Genomic DNA, 16,468 nt, shown 5'->3' on the forward strand with positions numbered 1-16,468 from the left:
CAGACAAGACAGACAGGTATGTATACAGCTACTGCCCCTCAGACAAGACAGACAGGTGTGTGGGACAGTGTCCTACCAAGGAACTCACTGTACACCAATAATTGGTGATGCATCCAGGCTTGTCTCCTTCAAAAACACTTCACATCATCATGGCAAACATTTACACAGCCTGTAACTCTACACAGCTAGACTCCATATATGATAATCACGCTCTGTAGTTATCATGGTGCCGACAAGATAAGAGTAATATCAAGAGCTTCAATAAAATGTGTATTTCATTGAGAAAAAGTAAAAATAACTAGCACATGTCATTTCTCTAGCATGTTTTCAGCCTCTCAAATTGATTCTGTATGTATACATGCCCTTATAATTTCTCCTTTCCTTTTCTTGATTTCTTGTTGATTTGAGTCAATGATTTCCAACAAGCAGCTGTGCTATCCTACGGGTAAACACCTCTACAGTAGTATTTACCCTCCCTGTGTTATAATGTACCTCCAAGTGGTATGTGTACTGGCGACTGCTGTTTACAAACACAATCAATTCCCAGTCGAGTTACAAACCAGAGGCCTCCACAGGACTGGGTGAGACTAGAATTGTCTCATCAACATTGGTCAATACCAGGATGACAACCATTCCCTTAGTCTTTCAAAAATTTCAGTAATCCTTGTATCACTGCAGTAGATGTTTGAGTGTATGTAGCTGTGTATATGATAGGTACAGCGTTTTATGCCCTGTTTCATACAAACTATGTATGTCTGTAAATATATGTCTATACTGCCCCTGTACCATGGTCCAAAGTATCCTTAGTGATTTAATATAAGTGTAAATCTGGGTTATTCAGGTTCATAAACTGAATACTTATCTGCTCATCAATCACCTTCAAATGTGGGTTATGTCCCTTTGAAGCCTTAATAACTTCCGTTATTAGATTACTGTATATAAAGCAGCCAGTAAAAAGAAGAGAGCTTACTTATATCTACACAAAGTACAGGGTTACCTCACATCTCTACAGGGTAACCTCACATCTCTACAGGGGTACCTCACATCTCTACAGGGTTGCCTCACATCTCTACAGGGTTATCTCACATCTCTACAGGGTTACCTCCCCGAATTTAGAATTTACCTCACATCTCTACAGGGTTATCTCACATCTCTACAGGGTTATCTCACATCTCTACAGGGTTACCTCACATCTCTACAGGGTAACCTCACATCTCTACAGGGTTACCTCACATCTCTACAGGGTTATATCACATCTCTACAGGGTTACCTCACATCTCTACAGGATTACCTCACATCTCTACAGGGTTACCTTCATAACACTCCGTACACACTGTTTTATTATACTACTGTAACAGGACTGGAAAAAGAAATGCATGGCCAGATTGGGGTTCGAACCTTGGACCCTCCGAACTCAAGACAATTGACTCGGTCCAATTCCTCTACATTCCTCCCTCCTTTTTCTAAGTCTTTCCCCCCGAAGAAACAACTATTTACAACCCCATTCCGGTATCCCCTTGCCAGTCATACACCCAATGCTTGAAACAACGGTTAGTCACAGGCACCTGTGACCTTCCAAACTCTTGACAGACGCTCCATTATTTGAGCTACCTGTATGGTCACCGACGATCGACCCAGTCCAGTTTCGCTATACTAATGCAGCAGAATTAGACTGGACTGATGGCCAGCAAACAGGTATCTCCATTAGTAAGAGCACCCGTCTAGAGTTTGGAGGTCCCCGGTTCAAATCCCTGTCTGGCCATGCATTTTTCCTCTCCTGTTATGCTATCATTACCTGCAGGCTGCTTTTTATCCCTGATAAACCAAACTCGGGCTAGTATGGCGCAGACACTGTTTACCACAGACTCACTGTAGTTTTAAAGGGATTTGATTGATTGGGGCTCTTTGGGTAAAAGTCTTTGTTTTAACCAGCAAGCAGACAAGCTGTCTATGTCACGGACATTAATGTCAGATCTTGAGGACATACACATCGGACCAATACTAGATATAGATTTTACCACAACTCTCTATATGATGTACAGATTTATTGATCAAAGCCAAAAACAGCATCCCAGATTTCAGTGCCAGCTGGACTAGTCTTTCTCAACTAGTATCAGCAAGCACTGTTAAAGTCTGAAATGCTGATTCTATAAAATCAAATGATTGCCTACCTACCATATGTCCACAAAATGTTTGAGAGGCATAACAGAAACCTAACAATTACTTGGTTTGTCCTAAGTTACAAGGTTTGAATCTGACGTCATTAAATCATGTTCCTGTGGCACCAGTATATCATCTATTAAACCAGGATATTTCCACCCAGATTCATCTTAGGCAGTATATCATAAACTCGAAAACAAAATCTAGAACTCAGCTGAATTTATCTCCACGTTTTAATTCGATTTATTCACTTCGAAGAGATCTATGACTTACCAAATGGGATTGTTCCTCTAGACATCATCTCTTGGGAGGCCAAAAGGGATGAGAGAACTCTACAAGTCAGTTGAATTTATCATTTCAGAACATAGACATAATTTCACAGACTGATTCCTGTACTTAGTAGTTTAGAATCGAGACCACTGCAACGTTAAATCTATCAATAACTTCCCTTCAGACACAATGGTCCTAATCACTAACCAAGGGGGCATTGATTCATCGCAGGATTTATTGACTGGACGTATAAAATGGACACAAATTCATCAAAGGTGCTGTACTTTTGGGGGGAAAAGCTTATGATGAAGACACATGGCCAAATGATCTGTGTGTAAATGACAAGTCAGGGAATGGCCCTAACACTGTGTAACTAAACAGACCTGGGGAGGCCCAAAACTGGCCATATTCTATGCTTAAACTAGAATTTTGTTTTTGTGAACAAAAACATGTCTCCCCTTATTAGCAAATAGAAAGACTCCGACAAAAAATTAATAAAGGGCCATATCGCTTTATATAGTGGGGCACGAGACCCGAATTTAGAATTTGACACTCCTACTTACCAAGATACATTAAAACTTTAGCAAGTTTGGTCAACATGGGTGAAACTAGAACACTGACAGATCAGTAAGGGCCCCGTCTTGTGGCAATATATCCCCCATAATCATCAAGAAGCAATCTGCCTATATAGCTGAGCTCGACATTTGATATTTTGACTTAAAAAAAATAATGCAAGGAAGCAAAATATACATTTTACATGTACACTGTCCTATGATGTGAGTCTTGTTTTCTTCCACTTCCATATTTGCTGGGCTAACAGAAATGTAAATACCAGTGCAATACTCAATTGTTAGCTTTGATTTATTTTATTTCACCTTAAATACCTCCCCCATCAAGAGCCAGGGTCAAAGTAAGAGATCCACTTTGTCTTTGAACTTTGGACCCAAATGACCTTGACCTTTAACCCAGTGACCCTGATTTTTGGTCAGTTGACTCATTCTTCAATTCTAACCAACTTTGCTTCATAATATCATAACAAAATGTTCATCAGTGAAAAATACAAAACTTGACCTTGACCTTGAACCTTTGGAACCCGTAACCTTGACCTTTGGTCAGTTAACTCCGTGTTAAGTTCTGAACAACTTTGCTTCATAATAACATACAAAAAATGTTCATCAGTAAAAGGATACAATATCTGACCTTGAAATTGACCCAGTGACCTTGACCTTAAGTCAGTTGACTCCTTATGAAATTCCAACCAACTTTGCTTCATAATGTCATCACAATATGTTCATGAGAGAAAAGATACAAAATTTGACCTTGACCTTTGACCAAGTGAACTTGACCTTTGGTCAAATGATTCCTTGTTTAATTCTGACTAACATTGCTTCAGAGTGTCAAAACGAAATGTTCACTTGTGAAAATATACAAAATGTAACCTTCACCTTTGACCCAGTGACCTAGTCCTTTGGTCATCTGACTCCTTGTTTAATTCCAACCAACTTTGCTCCAAAGTGTCATAACAAAATGTTCCCCGTGAAAAGATACTGAATTTGACCTTAACCTTTGACCCAGTGACATTGACCTTAAGTCAGTTGACTCTTTGTTAAATTCCAACCAACGTTGCTTCATAATGTCATAACCAAATGTTCATCAGGGAAAAGATACAAAATTTGACCTTTACCTTTGACCCAGTGACCTTGACCTTTGGTCAGTTGATACCTTGTTTGATTGTGACGGACGGACGGATGAATTAGTTTAGGGCACCCGCATCTTTGTCTTCTAATAACATGGAAGTTATGCCGTGGACAAACTTCGGTATTAAAATTAAACAAAGGGCCATAAATCTGTATATAGTGACACACGAGACCTAATTCCAGTGCACTGCACACCTTCTGAGAGTGATGCAGGTATACTTCAAGTTTGATTAAGATATCTTTAATGCTTTAGAAGTTATGCCGTGGACAAACTTCGGTATTAAAAATAAACAAAGGGCCATAACTCTGCATATAGTGGGGCATAAAATCTGATTTAAGTGTGAAAAATTCCGCCTTTCCACGATACATCAATCAGGTAAGTATGGTCAACGTAGGTGAAATAACATAGAACTTATGCTCTGGACAAACTTCGGTTTGAAATTTGCGGGCCGGACAAGTTATGGCACAGACAAGTCAGATTAGAAGAACCAGAAGAAGAAGAAGATGAAGAGGCCCCAGTACTAATACAATATGTCTCCCTTCATTCTAATGGGAGACATAATGACTGGTAAGTGTGTCACTGACCATACTGGTAAGGACCTTTGTCTGTATATAACTGACCAGACTGGTGAGGACCTTTGGCTGTATATAACTGACCAGACTGGTGAGGACTTTTGTCTGTATATAACTGACCAGACTGGTAAGGACCTATGTCTGTGTGTCACTGACCATACTGGTAAGGACCTTTGTCTGTTTATAACTGACCAGACTGGTGAGGACCTATGACTGTATATAACTGACCAGACTGGTGAGGCCCTATGTCTGTATATCACTGACTAGACTGGTGAGGCCCTTTGTCTGTATATAATTGACCAGACTGGTGAGGACCTATGTCTGTTTATAACTGACCAGGCTGGTGAGGACCTTTGTCTGTATATAACTGCCCAGACTGGTGAGGACCTATGTCTGTATATAACTGACCAGACTGGTCAGGCCCTATGTCTGTATATAACTGACCAGACTGGTAAGGACCTATGTCTGTAAATAACTGACCAGACTTGTGAGGACCTTTGTCTGTATATAACTGACCACACTGGTCAGGACCTTTGTCTGTATATAACTGACCAGACTGGCGAGGACCTATGTCTGTATATAACTGACCAGGCTGGTGAGGACCTTTGTCTGTATATAACTTAGCAGACTGGTGAGGACCTTTGTGTGTATATAATTGACCAGACTGGTGAGGACCTATGTCTGTATATAACTGACCAGAATGGTAAGGACCTTTATCTGTATATAACTGACCTGACTGGTGAGGACCTATGTCTGTATATCACTGACCAGACTGGTGAGGACCTATGTCTGCATATAACTGACCAGACTGGTAAGGACCTATGTCTGTAAATAACTGACCAGACTTGTGAGGACCTTTGTCTGTATATAACTGACTAGACTGGTGAGGACCTATGTCTGTATATAACTGACCAGTCTTGTGAGGACCTATGTCTGTTTATAACTGACAAGACTTGTAAGGACCTTTGTCTGTATATAACTGACCAGTCTGGTCAGGACCTATGTCTGTATATAACTGACCAGTCTTGTGAGGACCTATGTCTGTTTATAACTGACCAGGCTGGTGAGGACCTTTGGCTGTATATAACTGACCAGACTGGTGAGGACATATGTCTGTATATAACTGACCAGACTGGTCAGGACCTATGTCTGTAAATAACTGACCAGACTTGTGAGGACCTTTGTCTGTATATAACTGACTAGACTGGTGAGGACCTATGTCTGTATATAACTGACCAGTCTTGTGAGGACCTATGTCTGTTTATAACTGACCAGACTTGTGAGGACCTTTGTCTGTATATAACTGACTAGACTGGTGAGGACCTATGTCTGTATATAATTGACCAGACTGGTGAGGACCTATGTCTGTTTATAACTGACCAGGCTGGTGAGGACCTTTGTCTGTATATAACTTAGCAGACTGGTGAGGACCTTTGTGTGTATATAATTGACCAGACTGGTGAGGACCTTTGTTTGTATATCACTGACCAGACTGGTGAGGACCTATGTCTGTTTATAACTGACCAGACTGGTGAGGACCTATGTTGGTATATAACTGTCCAGACTGGTGAGGACCTATGTCTGTTTATAACTGACCAGACTGGTGAGGACCTATGTCTGTATATAACTGACCAGACTGGTAAGGACCTTTATCTGTATATAACTGACCAGACTGGTGAGGACCTATGTCTGTATATAATTGACCAGACTGGTGAGGACCTTTGTCTGTATATAACTGACCAGCCTGGTGAGGACCTTTGTCTGTATATAACTGACCAGCCTGGTGAGGACCTTTGTCTGTATATAACTGACCAGATTGGTCAGGACCTATGTCTGTATATAACTGACCAGACTGGTGAGGACCTTTGTCTGTATATAACTGACCAGACTGGTGAGGACCTTTGGTCAGGGTCAGCACCTAAGAACAGTGACAAGGTCAGTTTTACCTCCCATTAATTAACCGATAAGAAACTGGATGACCTTTCCTTTCTGTCCACATCTTCATTTTGCATTTATGTCTGTTGTACCCAATAAAACCTGACAGACATCATACATACTGGTGTGTCGTGATGAATGGCCGAGTTCACCCTCCAGCCAATGGTCTTATCCTGCAAATCCATAGGACAATTGTAAAGAAATAGCTTGGCCACTTTGCTGAGAAAACTAATCTATTTCCATTGATTTTACTCCCCAGTGACTGGCTAAATTACAGGACATAGATTAATAGTAACTACATCAGTCCAGCATCATGTGCCACGACAAGTAACCGACCACTTGTTGACCAATGAGCAAGTATCAATCTATTTTGCTGATCTTAGCAAATATCTTAACAACACAATGATGGACTGGCTGTCTGGGGTAGGACACATAAACCATCTATGTGACTTCATCATAAAAAAATACCATTCCATAACAGAGTCAAAATGTATTTCAAGGTTTAGTCTTACTGGCATGAGAACATTCAAAAATCAAATAAACACTCATCATTACTGTTCACTTTTAGAGCCAATATGTCTGGAAATCATTTTTTTTTTAAATAAGCCACCAAAAGATCACTGATCAATAACTGCCTACATATGGTGGCAGAGCTGATCACATGGCACCAATATCGGCTTCCTGTAATCAGCCAATTGACAGCATGTGCTGGAGACAAAATTTGATCAAGGCTACTAACTACATCTGACTGAAGAGTTTAACTGTTTCATTCCACTGCATATTAAGTCTTGAGGATATAAGTATGCATAACACCACATGTTTAGGAAGGATCTAAAACGTTTCCATATTATGACCCAGGGACTAAGTCTCTTTGGGCTGTGGAAGACTCTGAGGGTAATTCTGGTAACACATCTCATTCTGTATTAGAATTTTCAAATTTAGCAAACACATACCTGATTATGGGTTGGGGAGCTTAACTCTTTCAAAGTTATGACCAAGGAAATAAGTTATCAAGTATGGGGCCAGACCCTGGAACCAATCCTGGTAACTATGTGTATTTCCTTATTCATACTCAGAAAATGTACATGTGGTTATAAAGTGGAAATCCGGACCATTTCTATAGCATGGCCCTGGGACTAAGTCCCTATGGTCAGGGACAGATCCTGAGGCCAATCCTGGCAGCATACCTGTTTTTGAACTTTCATGTACATTTATTACCGTATTTTACCACCAATAAGGCCCCCCCTCCTGAGAGAAAATATATACCACTGTTTTGATATATGACCACACTAAATATCATGTACTTATCCACTGTAGTTGTTCATGTTGTTAAAATAACGAAAAAAATATCAATTTAAAAACAATTTTACCTCTCTGTTACAACTCATAAAAGTATTTTAAAGGGGCTGGTCGGGGAAAAAATGTCATATTTGCTAAAATGACATACACATGTTTAAAATACCTTCTTATGAAATATACCGATTCAAATTTTGCTGAAATTCACTCCCTAAGAGACAGGCACGAGGTACAATGTATCAATACCGTTATATATAACAACAACATATAGGTAGGAATACTACACTTGCATCATACATGACCTTTGAAAACAATAATTTACGAATAGTATTGCTGTCTTGTCCGCTAGTTGAGTCCGACATGGCATATGACGGCGTGCTATTGTTGTTATCTTTACTTCCTCACTTTCGAAACAACCACGTGACATATATAAATAGATCTGCGCTAAATTGACGCGGGGCTTCCCCGAGATTTACAGTGGTCAAAACTGGACATTGCAAGCAGAACTCGACCATCATATTGCTGTGGTATAACTTTTGGAAGGCCAGAGAACGCATTTAGACCCATTTATTTTGTAATTTTTTCCCCGACCAGCCCCTTTAAAGTGTTTTCATAATTTGCTTTTTCAGTACAGACTATAGATATAATGGATTTGGTCCAAGCAACATGTTTCGTTTTACATTGAAATCTGCAAAATACACAACCGGTTAAAAACGGAAAGCATGGTGTTCTTTCAGCAACAGAACGATGTTTTGTTTTAAGTTAAGCCATCTAGATATCTTGATATTTTGTTATGTTTACATCATATTCCATAATCATGTGCTATAATATTGCTTATGTCAGAGACAAAAACTGACATACAATTTTTTTTGAGATGGAGACCAAATTAGGGAGGGGGCTTAATGCCAAGCACCCACCCTGTTCCCAAGACATTTACCAAAGAGGGGAGGGGGCTTATTTGCGAGAGGGGGCTTATTGCCGGTAAAAAACGGTACATATATATGATTAAAAGATGGGTATCTCAACTGTTGTCATGTTATGACCCTGGTCACACAGAGACTATGTCCTTAAAGTGCAGGCAATCAACAAGGCCAATTTTTGTAGCATGATATTGCTCATTTCTTCATGCCCAGCAAATGTATTTCTTGTTCATGGGTGGGAATCTCAATTTCCATGTTGTGACCCAAAGACGAAGTTATCAAGGGCAAGACAGAACCCAAGGCAAATCCTGGTAGCATTCTCTATTACAGATATTTTATGACCAACAACTGCCAATATGGTTATGGGGTGGGGATCTGACTGGTTTTTTGTTATGACCCTGGTAACATATCTTATTTGAACTATGCAGGTGCAGCAATTGTATAATATAACCATTTATAAGTTAATATAAGTTAGGCATCTCAACAATCTTTCTAAATTGTGACTCAGGGACTAAGTCCCTTGGATGTGGCAAGTCCCCGGAGTCAAGTCTGATATCAAGATTGTACTTGTCTCTTCATGCCAAGAAATCGTTTATATATGGTTATTTGATAGGGATGTCAGCCATTTCAATGTTATGGGACTAAGATTCCAGAGACAGGGCCAGATCTACCGACCTTCCTGACATCATACATGTAACTGTCTCTTTATTACACTCAGCAATTGTTCATGTGGTGAAAGCTTAAAATGTGGGGATTATTATAATTTGTGAACAAAATCCATATCTGTACATGATGGTGCTGGAGTCTTGTAAGTGTAAAAGTGTTAAAGTTGAAGGACAATTTGTCAGGGCAAAAAGCTTACAGATATGTGGATGAACAACGCCATATCATAATCCATACAAAGTTGGAAGATGTATAGCACAAACACTCCTAAACATGAATAGGACTGATATGAGTTGATGACTGGCTCCAAGCTTAGACCATGTATAATAACTCAATCCAAAGAATTCCTGACGATCAGTAGTTGAAGCTGCAGCCAGCACAGCACCTCGAAGTGTGTAATGAGAAATATCATGATCCCTTGCGTGAGTTCATGCATGATATTATTGAAGTGATATTCAAAATGACAATTTTAGCATCACAACAGTCACATGAGAATATTCATGTGTTAACATCGGAGAGTCACAGGGTTTTTGCCAGTTATTTTGGGAAAGGACCCCTGAACAGGAACTGAGAAAATATCATCAGCATTTGGCAGGAATTGAGAAATTTTATCATAGTTCCCACTTGTACAGCTGGTTTGAAAAAATATCATTAATTTGGAAAAAATGAAACATACACTGTGATTTGCAAAAGGTTTTCCTCTAGCCGTTTCTAACAGTAAAAGTGTATAGCAATAAATAAACACATCAATTTTCAGTGTTTTTATTTTGATTTAATTTAAAATTTTCGCTACTTTTTTTTTTTTAATACTCCTTCATGGACGGTAATACGACTGGAAACTTGTATAAACATGCTTTTTAATTCAATAGGGAAAAAGACTGAAATTGGGAAAATCCAGGATCATTTTTCAATCGGAAATGTACTGATGTAAAGATTCCTGAAATTCTTGTTATTTCCAGACCCACCCCCTTCGCTCACCTGTAAGATACTGCCATACTTAATCTTATACTAGAAGAATTTACATACCTATACTCCACATAAAGATAAGCCATGTTGGTATGCCAAGCAGACGCACCACATCTTTTCTGTCACATGCTGATTGAGAAGTCTACTTATTGGTTTGCCTCAGTGAAGTAAGCCAACCCCTTGAGGGTTCTAGACTTGCGGACAACCAAACGAGTCTGTATTATCAATATTACCCCAACACTTCCCAAACACTACACTGTAAAACCTACAGATCCTGGAAGCTTCTCCGTATTGCAAACCAAACTAATTGTCGTGGCTATGGTCACTCTGCTAGATAACAAAGCTCTCTCTGGATCAATCAGCAGTGCCATTCACTTACCACTGTATAGGCATGTGACAGAGTCTAATATTAGCAATAGTTGGAATTACTTACGTGCTCAGCAAACACCAAGAGACCTTCAAATTCCGGGGCAATGTCATACATGAAACCTGTGTTGTCTGCAAAGTCATTGATGGAACCTTCATTGCCAGTGTAGAAAAGGATAGGTCCAACTCCAGGTCTCCACCAGCGATCTTAAATCAAATACGTATATGATTAACAATTAGAAAACATCAGACACACATTTCTGAACAATTTCCTCAGGTTGGTAAATTGTAAACAGATTCATATAGCACAACCAGTGAAACATTTATATGTGACGTCTTGATGATGAGTATGGTGTGCACTTCGTCACCTTCATCAGACCAATGACCAGTAAAGTGTAAGTCTTTGAGCACCAGAGAGAAAGAAATTCACCCAATCAAAAAAGGAGCAGTCATATTCTGAGATTTATAAGTTGACAATAACAGATCGTGTCACACAACCAAATAATTTTGTTGACCAAGATACCTGGAAACTCCAAAGTGCCAGACAGAGAGATTATTCCTGTGGCAGATAAATGAAGTCATTTGGATGTATATGCTATGCAGGGCCAGTTCTGAATCGAGATGAGAGGGCTCATAGACTCTCGCACATCTATGACTAGGTATTAAAGAAAGGGTCGCCAAATTGACTGGTCAATTTTATCGTCATTCCGTACACTTATAAAAACCAAGTATATATACTTATAGCATATCCAAATTGACAGCAATTTTATTTATGTATATTACACCTTATGGAATTGGGAAAATTTCATCGGCATTTGGTAAAAGTTGAAAGTTTTATCTGATCAGTGTTCCCACATGTACAGTTTTGAAAAAAATATCATGTTTGGAAAAGTAAACTTGCAATTTGATTAGCAAAACGTTTTCCTCAAGCTGTTTGTTTCAGTAAAATGTACAGCAATACATAAACAAAGAGAATGGAAGAGGAAGAGGATGTTTCTAAGTTGTTTACCTTGTGTCCAATTCCATTTGATTTTTTTCAAATAAAATATGTTTAAACTAACATAAACAAATCAATTTTCTGTGAACGCTCTTCCATGGACGGTAGTACTTTGAACATTGCACATATTACGACTGAAAATGTATATAAACATGCTTTTTATTCCAATTGGGAAAATAAAGACTGAAATTGGGAAAATGCAGGTCATTTTTCAATTGGGAATGGGTCCCTGTATCGGACCCTATAAACACCTGGCAAAATCCCTGAACTTAAATCCTTTTCTCATATGAAATACATTCATATTGATTGAACAATTCCTATATTATAATACCATGCCATATTATTTTATCATTACTGTTTGGGCGTCTAGCAATTATACTGAATGCGTCATATATAAATTGGACTGTTTCAATGTACATAGGCCTTCCTTTTTTCACCTAGAACTTTAACATGGACCAGGGGAGACAAATCTTGTACTAATACAATCTACAATTGATGATGCTCCATCAAATTGTACACACAAACATGTAGGGTTGTCATTGATTTGGCAACTGATGCTGACTGATGTCAGCGAGTTGACTGATGTCAGAGGGTTGACTGATGTCACAGGATTGGTTGATGTCAAAGGATTGACTTATGTCACAGGGTTGGTTGATGTCAGAGGATTGACTGATGTCACAGGATTGACTGATGTCACAGGGTTGACTGATGTCACATGATTGACTGATGTCACAGGATTGACTGATGTCACATGGTTGACTGATGTCACATGATTGGTTGATGTCACAGGATTGACTGATGTCACATGGTTGACTGATGTCACATGATTGACTGATGTTATAAGATTGGTTGATGTCAGAGGGTTGACTGATGTCACATGGTTGACTGATGCCACAGGGTTGACTGATGTCACATGGTTGACTGATGTCACATGATTGACTGATGTCATAGGATTGGTTGATGTCAGAGGGTTGACTGGTGTCACAGGGTTGACTGATGGCACATGATTGACTGATGTCAGAGGGTTGACTGGTGTCACAGGGTTGACTGATGTCACATGGTTGACTGATGTCAGAGGGTTGACAGATGTCACAGGATTGACTGATGTCACAGGGTTGACTGATGTCACATGATTGGCTGATGTCAGAAGGTTGACTGGTGTCACAGGGTTGACTGATGTCAGAGGGTTGACTGATGTCACAGGATTGACTGATGTCGGAGTTGACATATGAATTGTACATGTACTGATGTAGTACACATAAGGTTCAGTGAAGCTGTATCATTAGTTTATGGATTCCATACTAAATTTGTATAGTACATGTGTCTGTTATGTTCAGTAGTGCTGTAGGCATGTTGTCTAACTCTACCAGCAGTGGTCAAATGTGAGGACTAGGCCTATTTTTTACATACATATATATATATACATACATGTACATGTATACCTCGAACAGTCACACCATCAGTACATTCCTTTAGTTAAATGAAGGAATTTTCTGATGTGTAGTGTCCAGCAGGTCATGAACTTGATAAAGTAACGAGATGTAGGTTGATAAAATGACTGCGCGGAAATATATAACGCACGGAAACCTATGACTAGAGGAAATGATAAGCATTTTACATTGTATACGTCGTAGTTACCAATAATGGCATGACACGACGGTAGAGAGAGAATAGGTCACTTATCTTCGGTGTTCTTTTATCTATAAATACCTAGTCTTATCATGGAGTTGAAATTAATAGGGGGTGACCAATATTGCTTCTTAACCCAAAGGAGTTTGAAATTATGTCAAAAATTTATGATTACCAGGTTCAGTACACTCTGCCAATTGAGCTATATAGCTATAAAGACCTATACAGCTATATACACCTATACATTATAGCTTTATTGAGCTCAGATTTCTCAGATTTCAATTTTCATTAAATTAAAGCAAAGTCGCATAAAACAATAAGGTTTATGGTAATGTTGACTATAAAAAGCATACAGTCAGATGTTTATTTTCATTTTTTATAAATGTAAAATTTCCGATTTTTTTACATCATTATTTTTTAAAAAGAATAATTATATATAATGTCTTTTGTTATCAACTTAATGATACAATCTTCTTTTAAAAGCGACTTTGTTTCGTTTTCCTTAAAAAAGAAAATCACTTGAAAATAGCTCAAAAGACCTATTTCAGATGGGTCAATAGAGCTAATATAGGTCTTTACAGCTATATAGCTCAATCGGCAGAGTGTACTGGACCTGATAACAGTAATACACAAAAAAACATATGTTTAAAAAAATATTATAAGGTAATTTTATTACTGTTATTATTAATTTTTGACAGAATTTCAGACTCGTGTGGTTAACCTTACCACAGACTTTAAAGATAGTACACTGTAATCTAATAGTCTGTGACTAAACCAATTAACTTACTAACTCAGTGAGTAAATTGATACTCAGTTCAATACAACGGAAACAAAAAAATGATAATTTTATCTCAGTAGTATTTATATTCTGTTTTTTTTTACAGAGTGTATGCTTTGTCACCCACTTAGATATTTGCATGTGTCATGATCTTGTGACCTAACAAAAGTAGTATGTTTTACCTTGTATCAAATACCGTTGCTTGTAAGTCTTACTGCCGTAAGATGCAAAGTTGAAATGGTCAATGTACTGGTCAAAGAACCTCTCCTGGTAATCTCCTTTAAAGCCACACGAAAACCCACATAAACCAAACAAAATCACAGCTAATAGAACCGTCTCCATCGTCTGCTCCTGTTTCGTCTCACGTTAGGCTAGTTTTAGTTTCGTTTTCAACACGAGGCTATTTCCGGACACAGGGACAGTCTTGTAACGGCTTCCGCTAAACCTCTGTGTGTCGAATTTCATCAAGATGGGATAAAACGAAAGTCTGGAAAATCGGTTAAAATCAAATAAGCATGAAGAACTCAAATGTGAAAATAACGTAACGTAAAGAATGTAGTGCAGTAACTGTAGGCCTTACTGTCACTGTTAGGCCTACAGTAACGTCACTGTAGTCCTTACTGTCACTGTTAGGCCTACAGCCAGCTGTAGGCTAGGACCTACCCAATTTTTATGTGATATCAATTATTCACGAAGAACAAATATATGATTTTGTCGACAATATACACCAAGTTTTAATTCAAAATCATTACTCACAAGTGACGGACCATATAAGATTGATGATTGTGTTTAGAACATGGACATGCTATTGACACATAATGTACAGTACCGTACATAATAGATATCAAGAGTGTGGTATAAGGGGGACAACTCTGGTGTTTACCATACTTTGTTATCTCCCTTACATCAACCCATATATCAACTCAAATATAGATACCAGTGAAGAGTTGGTAATTAACTTAATTTTTGGTGTATTAAGCGTACGTACAAATTAATTGATACTGTCAGTGTTCCAGATAAAACCAATATACACAAATTGCACTGTGTCTCTCTAGTAAAATTGACTGTGATACTTGGGTTACAAATAATAGCCCCAAGTCTCTTGTTTTCTCTATTCACAAGAAATCCCAGGTTTCGGTCATTATCCATTACATAAATTCAATTAAGCAAACAAAGGAGCATCAACACCAAGGATTCCGCTACAGTAGACGTTTTATTGTTGACAGTTTGTTTGAAAATGGGAAAGATGGGTTAATGTGCTTCTTTTGTATAGTTTCAGGGGTCAAAGGTTAAATTTAATTATAGCATGATAACTAGGGTCTCGTATGTAGATTTGGTGTAGTTTTTGTTAGCTCACCTGGTCCGAAGGAGCTTATGCCATACCGTAGCGTCCGTCGTCCCTCGTCCCTCGTCCTGCATCCGTCGTCCATCGTCTGTTGTCCGTCAACTTTACACTACTAGTCATGAACCACTGAGCGGATTTTAACAAAATCTGGTGTGGAGCATCCTTGGGTGAAGAAGAACCAATTTTGTATAAATAGTGGGTCTGGCCCCCCAGGGGCCTGAGGGGCGGGGCCCAATAGGGGAAACATAGCAAATTATTCTTTAAAATACTACTTCTGTAGGAATGAAAGGATTTGGTCCATATTTAGTCTGAAGCATCCTTGGGTGAAGGGGATCCAATTTTGTATAAACCAAGGGTCTGGCCCCCCAGGTGCCTGAGGGGGCGGGGCCCAATAGGGGAAACATAGCAAATTATTCTTTAAAATCCTTCTTCTTCTGTAGGAATGAAAGGATTTGTTCCATATTTGGTCTGAAGCATCCTTGGGTGAATGGGAACCAATTTGGTATAAACCATGGCTCTGGCCCGCCAGGGGCCTGAGGGACAGGGCCAAAGATGGGAAACATAGCAAATTATTCATTAAAATCCTTCTTCTTCTGTAGGAATGAAAGGATTTGTTCCATATTTGGTCTGAAGCATCCTTGGGTGAAGGGGAATCCAATTTTGTATAAACTGTGGGTCTGGCCCCCCAGGGGCCTGAGGGGTACGGCCTGATAGGGGAAACATAGCAAATTATTCTTTAAAAATACTTCTTCTGTAGGAATGAAAGGATTTGGTCCATATTTAGTCTGAAGCATCCTTGGGTGAAGGGGATCCAATTTTGTATAAACCCTGGGTCTGGCCCCCCAGGGGCCTGAGGGGTTGGGCCCAATAGGG

The 16,468-nt window shown here is 39.0% G+C and overlaps 1 protein-coding gene across 1 annotated transcript in view; it reads right to left on the reverse strand.

Annotated features, from left to right (window-relative positions):
* Window positions 1-14,646, reverse strand: part of LOC110466518 (dipeptidyl peptidase 2-like) — a 70,893-nt gene extending 56,247 nt beyond the window's left edge. The window contains exons 1-2 of the mRNA XM_021523059.1: window positions 14,433-14,646; window positions 10,914-11,053 (exon numbers count right to left, since the gene is read on the reverse strand). Coding sequence (XP_021378734.1) covers window positions 10,914-11,053; window positions 14,433-14,592 — 300 coding nt within the window. The 5' untranslated portion in view covers window positions 14,593-14,646. The remainder of the gene's footprint in view (window positions 1-10,913; window positions 11,054-14,432) is intronic.
* Window positions 14,647-16,468: the final 1,822 nt, after the last annotated feature.

The sequence above is a fragment of the Mizuhopecten yessoensis genome, unplaced genomic scaffold (genome assembly GCF_002113885.1).
Source record: "Mizuhopecten yessoensis strain PY_sf001 unplaced genomic scaffold, ASM211388v2 scaffold1683, whole genome shotgun sequence".
Classification (NCBI taxonomy): domain Eukaryota; kingdom Metazoa; phylum Mollusca; class Bivalvia; order Pectinida; family Pectinidae; genus Mizuhopecten; species Mizuhopecten yessoensis.